General features: G+C 55.4%; 1 protein-coding gene across 2 annotated transcripts; it reads right to left on the minus strand.

The window, feature by feature from the left end:
* Window positions 1-878: 878 nt before the first annotated feature.
* On the minus strand, window positions 879-5,344 carry CERS1 (ceramide synthase 1). Of its 2 annotated transcripts, none has more exons than XM_026064719.1 (6): window positions 5,158-5,344; window positions 4,418-4,598; window positions 3,872-4,033; window positions 2,786-2,933; window positions 1,661-1,809; window positions 879-1,178 (listed from the first exon to the last, which is right to left on the minus strand). In XM_026064719.1, the coding sequence occupies exons 1-6, from the start codon at window positions 5,270-5,272 to the stop codon at window positions 1,136-1,138; spliced, it is 798 nt and encodes a 265-aa protein (XP_025920504.1). In that variant the 5' UTR covers window positions 5,273-5,344; the 3' UTR covers window positions 879-1,135. The 2 variants fall into 2 exon arrangements, with proteins under 2 accessions (XP_025920504.1, XP_025920503.1); XM_026064718.1 differs by having other exon boundaries at window positions 1,091-1,178; window positions 5,153-5,241.
* Between the last annotated feature and the right edge of the window lie 8,737 nt (window positions 5,345-14,081).

Genomic DNA, 14,081 nt, shown 5'->3' on the forward strand with positions numbered 1-14,081 from the left:
TGGCTCACGTAATGGGCCCAGAGTCAAATCAACATGAGACACCAAACAGAAAAACAATTAACCACCCTCTGATGCTTGGAATTAACGCCCTGAATTCCCCCTCACAGCCTGTTGTCTCTGCTCGGGAGGGACCTCCGCTTCCCAGGCAGCACACAGGAGCTGCGGGGACCGGCCCTGCGAGAGGAGGGCAATGGGGCGAGCTCAGTCCGAGGGGCTGTAAAATCCACAGGGCCCAGGCCAGCCTCAGGGCCGGCGCTGCCTGGAAAACCAACCAACACAGCGGAGACTCTTTGTTCTTTACTTTAGCAAGCAGAAATTGCCGAGCCAGAGTCTGGAGTCCCCTCATCAGGGGGCCCTGCAGGATTTGTCCCTAGGACTGGCTTTTCAAGCAACTATAAGACTTACATAAGCATTTTAAGCAAATTAATGTCCCAGCCCTCATCCTGGAGGGCAAGAGGCTGGAATAATGCTCCAGGGCTGGGTTTCCAGGCAGGGACCTGCACATGGGAATTGTGCCGCGCACTGTGGCCTCCAGATGTATGTGGGTAGCTCTGTATTAGTGACCCCTCCTGAGCTGCGAGGCTCAGAGGTGAACTGCATCACATCTTCTTTAGTCCCAGCTTAGCAGCGAGAGCAGAGCTGGCTTTGGGCTCCCCTTGCCTGGGATGGTGTTGCCAACGGAGGAGAGGACGTTTCCCTTCCCAGTTTGAAGGTGGGTCAAAGGACCCTCCAGGACTGCTCAGATAGGGTCCGTGGGGAAATCCAACAAAGACGGGGGATATCACAAAGGGACTGAGAATAGCCGAGGGATGGGGTGGTAGAGGAAACGCCAGGGGACCTAAAGCCAGCTCCAAATCCTACCTGGACCATGTTAGCAAAGCCACCAGCCTCCCAGCTGAACCAGCATCGACTGGTTACAGAAAGCGCATCAGCATCAGGCGAAGCCTGGTCACAGGCAAGGCCCAGGAGGGGCCTGTCGCTGTCAGTGGCATCTCTTCCCCAGCTCCAGGCAGGGGGAGGAAGGGGTCAGGGCCATGTTCTCCTTGTGCCTTTCATTCGCTGGGTTTGAGTGTAGGGTCCTGGGTCAGTCCCCAGATCCAGCCAGGCTGCCCAGGCTGCAGCAACCACGCTCCCCTTATAATCGCTTGTCTTTTACAAGTCCGTTCTTCAGGTGCATCCTGTGAAAGAGAGCACAGCAGAAAATGAGCCTTGGTCTCTGAACTGACTCTCCCTTCGTTACTTCCACAAATCACTACCGAAGTCAGATCTGTCCTGACAGGTTCATGAAGACAATTTGAGCCTGGTCCCCAGCCAGCCCCACCTGCCTGTGGGATCCAGCATCTCAACAGACTTTGTGTCCATCACATGAAGCACAGGAGCTGCTCAGAGAGAACAGCCCTCAGAGCAGGGGAAGGGATGGGTAAGGGTTCATGGGACATAAAGATGGACAGACACACCAGAATGCCCAAGGATGGAGAGATACAAAGTTCTTCCTGATCCCTGCAACAACTGTTTACACCCTGCGTCAAAGGGTCCTGCTCTTGTGTTTGCCAGCCCAATGTTGGGCCCTTTGACAGCTGCTCCAGGGCCTCAGGAGTCTGGCAGCACCCCTTCCCCCAGCCCCTGGGTGCTGTGCACGTTTCCCCTCCTCCCCACGCACCCTTCTTTCAGAGCATTGGGCAGCTGGAGTTGGCCCTCTTTCTTCTTGACCATTGTTGTTTTCTTGCTGTCCTCCACGTCGTACTCGCGCACATCATTCACCTCTTGCATCTGCCCCATCAGCACCTTGGCCACAAACAGGATGATATACTACGGAGGGAGAGGAAAATCAGTCGCAGCCCTCCAGGCCCTGAGCCATTCCACCCAGCCTGCTCACTCCCATTTGCTAATTAGGGCCTTTCTTTGCTGTCCTCAACCCCAAGAAGGGCAGCTCCCGTATGGATCGCCAATCTTTGGCACCCATGGGTGCAAAGAGGTGTCGCCTCCTGTCCCGGGATGTGGCTGACAACCCACAGCAGCAGAAGGCAGCRCAGACAAGACACGTCCATCCCCGCAAGGGGCAGGAGTGCAAGGCAGGGCCTCTAGCAGGATAAAGGCTATTCCACATTATTTACCAGGAGGAAGAGTTCCCTCTTAGCCCCTCTGAGATGCTTTATCTTCAAATCTTTTTCCTAGAGCATCGTTTTTTTCTTTTCAGCAAAACATCCCCACTTCAACTCGAGGCAGAGGTGGCTACAAGACTTGGGGCTAAAGGGGGGACAGAGGGACAGGGCCAAGCACGCAGCCAGGGCTGGACTGAGCCAGACAGAGACTAAACAGCACAAACTGCTGCAACTACCCTTAGCCGATTTCCTCTCTGCGGGATGATGAACTCGGATGCCACCCAGCTCTGCCCGGAGCCGAGCTCGCTGGTGCGAACCCTGCAAGTCCACCCTTCTCACCCTTCTTCCCAGAGCTTCAGGGGATGCCAGAGCATTTACGCCCTTATCAGATTCCAGCCTACCCCGACTGCCAAGGAATCCCCCAGGGGATGGCATTCCCGACTGCTGTTACCGCTCCCTCCTCGTGGATCCCCAGGGTGCGAGACAGTCTGAATTCCAGCACAGAGGCACTGACACTGGTTTCCCCCCTCTCCCCCCAGCCCACCCCCAGTCCTCCCAGACCTCCCCCGTCCTGGCACAGTCTCCCCGGCTGTCCCCAGGACAGGCAGGCAGCAGGCACTACGCAGGAGCAGCTGAGGAGGGCAGCAGTTAGTGTAGGGGTTGCTGAGCACCTCTGCACTCACCAGAAACCAGTAGATGTTCATCAGAGTGAGGATGAAGAGTAGAGCATTGAAGAAGAAGTAGAAGGGGATGTTAGGGACCGACTGGAGGCTGGAGTGGCAGGTGGCGTAGAGCACCTTGAGGGGGAACCAGTAGAGACGGAACCAGAACCTGCCAGGGCAGAGGGAGCACAGTGGGTTTAACGGCCCACAGGGATCCCCGAGGAGACGTGGGATGCAACGAGGCTTCCCCCAGCTCAACCTCGTGTCTCCAGGCAACCCGTGCCAGCTCCCCCTGCAGCTGGCAGTCCCTGCTCTTGGCATCTGGCTTGGGTTTAAAGGCCTGGTTCTAGACAGTACTTTGTCCAGGCCCTGTGAAAAGGTAGCTAATGAAGGGAGAATACTATTACTAACGGGCAGAAAAGACTTGGCCCCAGAGGCAGGACAGAGAAAGGGCCTCTCGGGGTAGAGAGACAGGTTTACAATGCAGAGATTATCTCAACTGAAGGGGGGACAGGAGAGGAAGATAGCTGGAAGGCCTTCTTAGCCCTCCACATCCCTAGTCTATCGTGAAAAGCCTTCCCTGCTCTCCTCCCTCTCAGATCTGTGGTTCTTGTTGCCACCCCTACTTTTCAGGGCAGGCTGCAGAGAGGAAAGGAGGAGACAAAGGGATACATCAGGAGTGACAGCCTGTGAGTGACATCCCTGTTCTTCATCCATCTCTCCTGCCTCACCCCAAGAGGGACAGCAAGGCTGGAATCTGGGACAGAACCATGTCCTGTTTCCTTCTTGCAAAAATGCTTCTTACTGTTAGAACCAAATGAGTGGGAAAATGGAAACAGCTCCTCCTCTCCTGGGGTCATTTGTCATGCTGCAAGYGAGATTTCACAGGCACTTCTGTGGTGACAGACGGCAAAGTGACTACAGAAGGATTCCAAGCCCAGCATGGGGTCAGGCTCTGCAGGAACCTCTTCCCAAACAGTTTATAGAAACAGCTTGTTCCCATGCACACAAAACCAGCAGGCTGTACCCTGGGGCACCCGGGGAATTGCAAAAGCTGGCAAGGATGGTTGGAAGTGGGATCAGGGCCAGGCAGGCGGACAAACTCACCAGCTGACACTGAAGGTGAGGCAGCCAATGTTGGAGATGACGTCGTTGAGCCGATGATAAACTCCCCCCCGGTGCTTGAAGTAGACATTGAGTTTAGTGAATTCCAGCTGCACATCGTTGACATCATGCAGGAAAAGCACAAGGATGCCCACGTTGTGGTACCTGCAGGGAAAAGRGGACCAGGGAGGGAGACATGTGGGACAGGGGGTCAGCGTTTGCACCCAGTGCGCGTGGCCCATCACATCAGGAACTGACAGACTCCGTGAATAATCCAGACAGATAGGCCTGGCACGGCGCAGTGCGGCAATGTGCTGCACGGTGGGTCTGACACCGTGCAAGAGCTCATGAGCACTGCGACTGCAGCGACAGCACTGAGTCAGGATTAGCCCTCGGCAGGGGAGAAGCCACACCAACCCAGCAGGAGTCCTCCTGGCAAATGGGCACGAGCGGATGCGGGAATGGAAAGGCTGCAGCCTTTGCTGCATGTCTGCCCACGTCTGGGACCAGCACAGTGCAGAGGGGCCATGTCACAGGCAGGGTCCTCACCTGAAAGCGTAGGAGAAGGCTATGAGGGTCAGTGTGACCACGTGATGGAGAAGCATGACAACCGAGTCCTTGCGCCACGTGTCCATGTAGGCGGTGGCATAGATGGAGTGTCCGTAGAAGCTGCATTGCAACAGGTAGGCGATGGCGATGTCCGTGGGCACGTCCATGCCCTTCTTCCAGTCTGGGGTGGGACAAAGAGCCCCAGGTGAACCCAGAGCCATAAGCACAGGGCCTCCCTCAGCATCGGAGGCACAGGAGCACAAACAGCAGAGAGCGAGCGGCAGCCAGAGCTGCTCCAAGCAGCCCTCAGGGCTCAGCTGTGCTCGTGCTCCAGCTCCCACTCAGCACCTCACGGATATAAAGGAGGCAAAGGCTGAAAGAGAACCCAGGAGCCCCGGCTCCCAAGCCCTGCCCTTGGCATTAGGCCCGCTCCCCCTCCTAGATCTGTGAAGGAAGCCTTGGCTTACAGTCTCCCTTACTTTAACTGCTCCGTCCCGTTCCCCACCACAGCTAAAGGCAGCTGCCAGGCAGCCCAGCCCCTACGCGTACTAACCACTAGGTGACACTCTCTCTGTAACGAAATGGATGGAGATGGCCTGTTGTGCCCTTTCCGTACCACAGCACCACAGAACAGGCAGTCTGGTTCCCTCATCCCAACTCCGGTTCCCTTGTTCAACTCGGATGTTATATGAACCTGGGCATCCTAATCCAAGCCCACTTCTCCCTCGTTCTTACCGTACCGTAAAAGACAGATGGTGGGTCGTAGAAGAAGGTATAGTCAGTGAAGAAGAGTAGGTAGATGCCATATGACCAGGATAACGTGTAGAAAAGCAGCTTCCAGGCGCTCTCAGGCATCTTGGCAGCATCTTTGGGCTGCAAGTTACACCACTCCCCAAAGGGCTGCAAGGAGAATGGAGAAGCACCATCACACACAGGGCAGAAGGACAGGCTACGGGGAGCCCAGGGCAGCGTTCACCGTGAGAAAGGATCTCTGAGGGACTTGAGCACGTGGGGTATGCTGCCAGACCAGGCACGAACTCACAGTGCAGATCATAGAGGTCCTCAGCACAATGACATGGACAGTCCTGAAACTTGTGTGGCAACTGCAGCTGGAAAGGTGGGTTTGATGTTTTCCCTCTTTTTATAATAACCCATCTCCCCTCCATGGCAAAAAAAGAGCAAAAACAGGGACATGAAATGAATTTTCCTGGCCTTCTTTGCAGCATGAATAAGGAGGAGGAAGAGGCTCCTAGAGGGAGCCTGAAGCAGGGCAAAATGCAAAGCTACAGATCCCGTCCACTCGGCCTTGGCCATAATGGAAAACTGAGAAAGCAGAGCCTTGCGAGGAAAGCATAAGCCTACGCCACGCGTCCCACAGCCTGGGCATCACTCCATCACCCTCGCTCCAGGAGCGGAGCTCACCACAGCTGGCTTTGGCAGAATAGACTCAATAACAAATAAATTAAGATCAAGTCCTATCTGCACAAGGAAACCCAGAAGAGGAAGCTGTAACATGACCATCCTGCACTTATGAGCTTTGTGGCACTGCCAGCTCTGAGAAAAGAGCCTTTCAACTGATAAAGCAAAGGCTTTGCAGAGTCCCAGACACGGCTGCTGCTGCTCTACTAAGCAGTATGTTGCAAGACTCCCCTGCAATGGGCAACCAGCGCTGGAGGGAGGCCAGCTTTGCCGGTAACAGGTAGGCAAAGGCTGGGGCACTGGGTCCAAGAACCTGTTCTCTCACACAGCTCTTCTAGCTGACCAGTGCTGAAAYGCTGCTGGGTTTTCTTTCCTGTGGTTTACAGAGCATCTCCTGCCGGTCGGGACTCACAGAAATAAGAGGCAAAGTCTCCCTGAACATGGGCAAAGCGAGGAAAGGGAGGATGAGTTCTGCAGATTGCTCACAGTAAGAACAAAACTTTCTCACTCTGAGTCCCCCACGCTCCCGAGGGTGATGAGTAACACACAGCTCTTCCAACATGCATGCTGTGCAACAGCAAGAAAGATGGGCCACCAAGGCCAGGGACACCTTGGAAATCCTAGTAAAAGCAAAGCCCCAGCATTAAACAGCATCGGCTCCCAAGGAGTAAAACGGAGCAGCTAAGGCTCTCCTTCACGTCAGACCATGAAGCATCTGAAGGAAGAACGATGCTGCGCCCAGGGCACGTCCTTAGCTCAGCTGGGGCGCTGGGTGCTGGTGTTCTCCCTCCGCTGGCAGCTGAGCAACAGCAGGCAGCTTTTCTGCTTCTCATCACGAGAGTGACAGAGCTCTATCAGCCTGGCGGCCCAGGCAACCTCTGCAACCCCAGGCTGCGGCTGTGGGGGAGCAAGTCAACACGTGGGAGTGTGACTCGAGGCCCGGAGCGAATCGTCACTGCCTGAAACACAGATAATGCCCCAAGGCCCRGGGCCGGGAGCTCACCAGAGAGAGACCAGATAAGCTCGAGATGAAAACAAAATGCCTGTGAAGTAACCGTACCCTGCCCCAGGTCAGCACTTTCCGGAGGCAGCGCTTGGCTCCTCGATGCTCAACRGCTATATTAAGGCCCCAGCTGTCCCAGGGCTGTGGCTGGCCTGGCTTTTAGCCCCTCTCTGTGTCAGATTTGCAAAGGGCTCCACTCCCAGCGCTGTCCCAGTCTGAAAGTGCTTTGTTCTAAGCTCTGAATTTCCCAGCAGTGGTCAGGCCTGGAAGCGCCAGCCCTATAAAGCCCTGCCAAGTTGTCTAAGGCCCCTCCAGCTAACGAGGCACCGCTCTGGCCTCCCCCCACGCATCTCGCATTCAGAGCATGGCAGTCCTCGTTCAGACTGGGAACACACTGCTGGCAAGGCTTGTTCCAACCGAAGCCATGGCAGGAAAAAGAGGAGGAAGCTCTAAGGGTGAATAAATAATGCAGAGGCAGAAAGTCCCGAGCCCAGAAGGCATGAATTATTCGTGCCTCCATAAAGTGGAGCACAGGAGCGGCTCAGATATGGGAACAGCTCACCACACTACCATGAGAGCAAGCTGGAGAGCCCAAAGGCCACCAAGAGGCGACTCCTCAACTCCACACCAGTCCTGCGCCCTTYGGTTGGGGCTGGATTTAGGATGCAGAGCTCAGCCTAAATGCATGCCACCAGCCAAGTCATTTGTCGCCTCCCTGTGCCTCAGTGCCCCAGCTGTAAAAGGAGAAGGACACCATGTTTCTACCRCAGGCAGGCAGAGCTGATGACGGGGACCATCACCTGTGGGGCAGGCAAGCATTACTGAGACGACGTGTGTTTTACTGACCCTTGGCAGAGATTGCAGCAGCGCAGCAAATTGCCACGAGCCTGCGGTCATGGCCTGGCGATGAACAGCCCACCACCGGCCTGGCAGCAGGGCACGGTCTGGAGTAAAAGCAAAACCCAGGGAGGGCTACTCCATTCTGACTTGCGGCAACTAACGATCCCAGAGATTGTAGCCCTCTCTGCACACACAGTGACAGGCCCTGGACAGAGCCCTCCTCCACTGAATAGCCACGGGGCATCTCGGCCTGTGCTCTGAGCGCTGTGCAGGAACGAGAGCTGGCACGGCAGCAGGCCCCGCGGCTCGAAGGGCTGGAAGAGGAACAGCATCTCCCAGAAAGCACTCGGGAGCCTGGGGGATGAATGATTGTCCCCAGGTCACCCTGGAGGCCCGGATGAAGCCCGGGGCCGCTCGCACAGGGAAGCGCCAGCCGCCAAGGCACGCAGACACCCACCCTGACAAAACCCRGAGCATGGGGAAAAACCAGCCCACGCCTCGCAGAAGCCGTGTCCCTGTCCTCCCTCTCCCCCACAGCGGGAGATGTGTGTGACGGAGGATGTCCTCCCGCTACCCAGCTGCCGTTCCCACGGCAACGGTGCAGAGATGCCTGTTGCTAGGGGTGATGGGTGCTGCGCGGGAACAGCGGATCTGGCTCCAGCCGAAAGAGCCCAAGGCTCCTGGCAAGTGATGTAATGGGGCTTCGCTTAAAGGGCCACCRGCTCTTTCTCCCTCCTCCCCTTTCCCCCACCTGCTTGTTAACAGACGCCTTCCGATTCACCTTTAAAATTCACTGGAAACGGGGTCTGGGGAACGTGACCGTTCCCACGCACTGCCTCGTGCGACTTGCAGGGCTGGGGGAGGGAAAGAGCAAAGCAGCGGGTGAGAGCACGCCGCAAGAGCAGCTTGAAACTGGAAAGAGAAACCAAATGGAAACCATCGCTGCCCACAGCTCTGCTGAACTGTCAAAAAAATACTCTTAGCAAAAAGCAAACACACTCGTTCCCTTTTTACAGCCTGCAGCACTAGAGGAAAGCAGTCCATCCCCTTAAATCCACAACCGGCTGAAGCAGCAGAGCACAAGTCCTTCCAGCCACCTGGCAGGCCAGTCGTGACGGGTTATGAAYTGAGGCTTGTTACAGAGGAACTGTATCCCCCAGATCGCCCCCATCTCTTCGGCCACCTCCCCAGCCTAGAGACCAGCCAGATCCCAGCCGTGCTGTGCCTGGCTCCTGGGCACAGAGTTCCCCAGAGGAACACAAAGGAACGGCTGGCACGTAGCATCCTCAGCCCAAGGAACTGGCAGCTTTACATCAGCTTTTCCTCAATGCAGATGACAAGGATGAGCAAGCAGAGCTGTAATTCAAAACCTGGCCAGTTACTGCCCCTTCCATGGCAGTGGCGCAGCTTCCCCACGACCTGGTCTGCACCTTCGCAGAGCTGCGATGGCGCCTCTCCGCCCCGAGGGACTACGTCCCCTCCGCATCCAGCCTGGACACCGCTCCCAGACCTGCTGCCACCCCCTGCCGCACCGGGGCAGGGTCCAGAGCCTGCCGAAGGAGAGACCCAGTAAAACATCACCTTTCTCTAAACCCAAAGAAAAGAGTCTCCCGGGCGCCCTGCAGGCCCAAAGACAGCAGCTGCCACCCCAGCACGAAAGAGGAATGAACCAAGCATGCCATGAAGGACTCCAGCTCTCCCATGGCTCCATCCCTACACCAGACATGGAGCCTCTCAGTGGCTCCGTTTCTCTGCCTGAACTGCAGCTAAGACACTGGGAACCTGTGTTAGGCTCTGGGTAACAATTTCTAGATAAACATACAGAAAAAGACATTAGGATGCTTGCAACAAACCAACAGACATTTTTTCCTCCTTGGTGTCTCTGAGAGCAGTAAGATTTACCCCTAAGAGAGAAGAGCCATAGAAGACACTCTGTGGAGGCCAAACACAGCTGCCAACAGGGTGCTGYGGGGGCTGAATAACCTTCTCATGCCTGAATGCTGACACAACGGCACAGGGAAAGCAGCCCCCGCTCCGAGATGCAGCAACACAGTTTCATTCCCTGGGTGAAGAAAGGGCCCATTGTTGTGGCTTTCTCCCCTCGAGTTTTCAGGGTTTGTGCTTCAAACCCTGGGCAGGGCACAGCCRGACGAGCTGGGGACATGGCGGTGCGTTCGAGCCTTCCCCCAACCTCGGCCACAGGAGGTGTCCTTTGCTCTCAGCAGAAGCAGCGGAGGTGGCGTCAGGTCTCGCGGTGGTGGGTTTGGGGGACAGCATTCCCACAGACTGATAATTACCCCCAAGGCACAAACCTAATTCTGGAACTTGGAAAAATAACTCTTGACAATACTGTAGGGCGGAGAAAGTAAGTCACTGAAAAGGGTAGCAGAGACCGTGGCTTTCCAGCTTCAACATGTTTCCTGGGGCTATCCTGATTACTTACCTAGGAACCCTGCTTTCCAGAGCATACATTTCAGTTTACACAGCATTTTYCCTTGCAGAGGTCACTGCAATGTCCTACAAATTTCAACACCACTAACAGAGCAAGTTGGCTAGTGCGTGGGCCAAAAATGGAAAACACTTACCAGCTGCAGAGAAAAGCCAGACAGCCATTAAGGACAGAGGTGGTATCTGACAAAGGACTTTAACTCCCAGCCGCACAGCAAAGGTGGCTCAGGGTAGCTGAGGGCTGCAAGGCGTCTGCCTAGGCTTGCCACAGCTGTCCTGGACCATCTTTGTGCACGAGTCCAGGTGTGCTCTCAGTTTTATCTATTCAAGGTCACTGCGCAGCTCAAGACCTGCTTGGAAAAGAGACTGCTAGCACAGGCTTGCTGAGCTCCAGGCCCTTCACCCAGTCTTTCCCAAGGAGAGATGCCTGGTCCTGTTCCAACTGTGCTTGGCTTAGGCAGTTCTAGATTCAGCTGCCCTCCAGGATGTTTAACCGACRCAGAGCTCAGAGATGCTCACATTGCTGCTTTTTAACCAAACTCCTTCGAGTCCGGCTGCCGCTGCTCTCTGCATGGGGAAAACACCAAGGGCAGTGGCTTTCAGAGACCAGTGGAGCGCAGACACTAACCAGGGCAGGAAGGGGCACGCAAACCTAGGAGGAGGCTTAGACAGAAGGGAACACTTGCCTAGACCTGGCTTGACCTTCTTCGCTTCCGAAGGTGGGCGGCAGCTCCAATGAGCTGATCTAATCAGATGTGCCGTGAGCATCATTCAAGCTCACGCACTCAGAAGTCAACRGGACAAAGAGCAGAGGCTCAAAGGGAAGAGCCCAGAGAGGAAAGACGTGTCCCTCAGACCTGCACAGGGACGCCTGTGCCCCCAGCACAGCTGACTTCCAGGGCCTTCCCTATCCAGCAATTCACATTTGCTCAGCTAAGCGGGACCTTTCCTACGCAGAAACAATTCCTTTCTGTATTCATACCAAGTGAGGATTCTGTGAAAAAGAGGCAACAGGCCCAAAATTATCTTTGTTCCAAGGATCGCTGGAAAAGCTATGTCTAATGCACAGAAACAAACCCAGCACTTATAACAGGTGAAAGTCCACACTTTCAAATCCTAGCCAGACCCCTCCCATTACATGCGCAGTCTCTACCACTTCTTCTAACCAAATGACAATTTGTGACAAAGATGTTGCAGGATAAATGTTGCTGCAGCAGTCCTAGAAAAAGAGTGAACAACCTAGATTCTGTCCTCTCACTCCCACTGAAAAAAATGGGACRATTCAGATAATAGAGGAAGAGGTATATTGCTTTAAGGCACTTGTTTCACAGAGAAGCAGTCACGGTCAGAGCTAAGGTGCACTTTATGCTCCAAGCTTCAAGGCCTTGTGGTAAGAGTCATTTCCTCTTCAGACGCAGAGAATTACAATCCAAGCAGCAAGATCTATTATTTATAACTAACATGCAGGAAGGTGGCATTCTCAGGACACTGAATGAATTCATTTTATAAGCATGAGTGCTTCAGTTCTTGCAGAGAACATTAAGGATTCAAACTGAGGAAGGACCCTCTTTGAGTCTATACTGGGAAGCAAAGGGTCCTGAGCGTGGGAGAAATTTTGTTCCCAGGTTAAACAAGAGGTTTTTCTTTATACTTTCCTCCTCCCTGAGTGATGGAACCTTTTACTCTGCTGCTGAATGACCCACTCCTCTCCTACCTGCCCAGGAGTCATGCAATAAAAACTGATTTCTTAAAAAACACTAGAGCTTTTAGGGGAAAGCCACAATCTCCAGCTTTTCCCATGGCAAGTCCAGCAGAATAAACAGAGAAAGTTTCAGATGCTAAAAAAATAATAAGTAGCCTCCTCTCCCTGCTGCTACCCACCCCTCCACCTATCTGCTGGGAGGAAACTGATGCTATCACACTGTCACTTAGCATCTCATCGCTACAACACACTCAGGTTTAGCCACAAGAACCAGCTCCGACCAGCTCTCCTCATTCTTCTGCAATTACAATTGTGACCCACTTCTCCAAGGGAATTATACTTCAGGGTTAGTAAAAGTCACCAAGCGTCCTCCAAGGGYGCTGAGCGGACTCCACAGCTCTCCAAAGAGCTTTTTTCACCCTCTGATCACCGGGCACTCTGTGAAGTTGAGCCATGTCTCACGCAAGGAGGAATTGGAGCACAAAGGAAATTACCTCCAATTTGTTACAGYACCTCCAACCTCATTCAGACCAGGCCCAGAACTTCCAGGTGCTGTACGCTGCCCATCATCAGCAGCTACACCCAGACGGATGCAGGTACTAAGGTAAAGTTCAGTCCTCCATAAGAAGCACATTACCACGGAAGCCTTGCCTGCATGTCATTTTAGCAGCTTCAAATGACTCCAGAGGCCTTGGACTGGAACTTTGCACAGGACAAGCACCACCTCACGCTATCAGATAAGCAAGGACAATCCTGAACAGCAAAGGCAGAGCCACTTTAAAGCCAGGCCTCAGCAGCCAATAGGGCAGAGAAAGGAAAGCAGTAATTTCTGATAGCTTAATTACTACAGCTGTGAAAAGGAAACTCCCAGTAGCTTTTTTCAATCTGTGAAACAGCCTCTGAAGGGAGCGGTTTCTCCAGGGAACAAGACTTGTCCCATGCAGCCGCAGAGAACCACACATGCTCCCGTAGCTGCTCAGGGCCATGTGCCACCATATGCCTGGGTATCGCACAGCAAAGTCTACGGCACCTCTCTGGAAAGGTAGCGTGGGAGAAATCCCCTCTGCCAGGACTGAGCCATCAGGAAGAAAAGGAAGGTCTCATTTCRTTACAAACGCTTCTCACTGCAAGAAATTAAATGAAGCTGTTCTTCACCATCGGGGAAGTCCTGCTCATCCTGTCCCTTACAAAACAGAGGTCTAACGGGGGGGGGGACGACAAATGGCCAGCAAACCCTTTCAGAGGCTGCGAGCATYGGATGCCAGCATCCCTGCATCCCCCACGCTCTGAGGAAGGTCGTCCCAGCACTGCGGTACAGCAGCTATCCCCACACCATCCCTCCTACCGCCGCACCGGGGAAGGGAAAGCGGCAAAGGACATTTTTCATGCAAACCRCAGGCGACACGCAGAAACGCAGCCCTCTCCCTCCCCCACGCACACCCAGTGCAACCCGGCCCTGTGCGAGAAATAACCCCCCAAACCTCCTGGGTGTTGCAGTCCCGGGGGAAGGGGAGCGARCTCTCCCATGCAAGGAGACCCCCAGCCCTCCCGGGGTGCAGCCCTGGGGGAACGGGAATGGCATCTCCCGTGCAACAAGACCTCCCCACATACAGCTGCAGGGAGGGGAAAGGGGACAAGATCTCCCGCGCAACGAGAGCCCCGGGCCCGCCGGGATGCAGCCCTAGGGGAACAGGAACGACATCTCCCATGCAACGAGACCCCCGGCCCTGCCGGGATGCAGTCCTGGGGGAACAGGAACGACATCTCCCGTGCAACGAGACTCTCGGCCCTGCCGGGATGCAATCCTGGGGGAACAGGAACGACATCTCCCACACATGCAGCTCCAGGGGAAAGATCTCCCGCGCAACGAGACCCCCGGCCCCCCCAGACTGCAGCCCCGGGGGGAACGGGGGTGACATCCCCCGCGCGATGAGACCTCCCAGCACGCAGCCCCGGATGAAGGAGGCCGAGCTCCGCCGTGCAACGGGCCCTCCCGGCATTCAGCCCCCCGCCCAAGAAGGAGGCCGAGCTCCGCCGTGCAGCAGCAGCAGCAGCAGCCGCCGGCGGCGCGCACTGACCCGAAAGAGGCGGCGGGCGGCGGCGCGGCGCAGCGCGGTCCAGCCCAGGGCGCAGAGCCCGCAGAGCAGCACCTCGCCCCAGCCCAGGTGCGCGTTCTCGGCCCACGTCCGCCGCGACAGCTCCCAGCCGCAGTCGCCGCAGCCCCGCACGGCCGCCGCCAAGCTGCCGTAGCC

This window comes from Apteryx rowi, unplaced genomic scaffold (assembly GCF_003343035.1).
Source record: "Apteryx rowi isolate R43461 unplaced genomic scaffold, aptRow1 scaffold_220, whole genome shotgun sequence".
Classification (NCBI taxonomy): Eukaryota; Metazoa; Chordata; class Aves; order Apterygiformes; family Apterygidae; genus Apteryx; species Apteryx rowi.

Coding starts and splice junctions, on each gene's coding strand:
- CERS1 (XM_026064719.1), bottom strand. CDS start 5,272: ATGCCTGAGAGCGCCTGGAAGCTGCTTTTCTACACGTTATCCTGGTCA. Junction 4,034..4,417: donor GCCTTCTCCTACGCTTTCAG/GTGAGGACCCTG, acceptor TTTTCCCTGCAG/GTACCACAACGTGGGCATCC. Junction 1,810..2,785: donor TGAACATCTACTGGTTTCTG/GTGAGTGCAGAG, acceptor CTCCCTCCGTAG/TATATCATCCTGTTTGTGGC.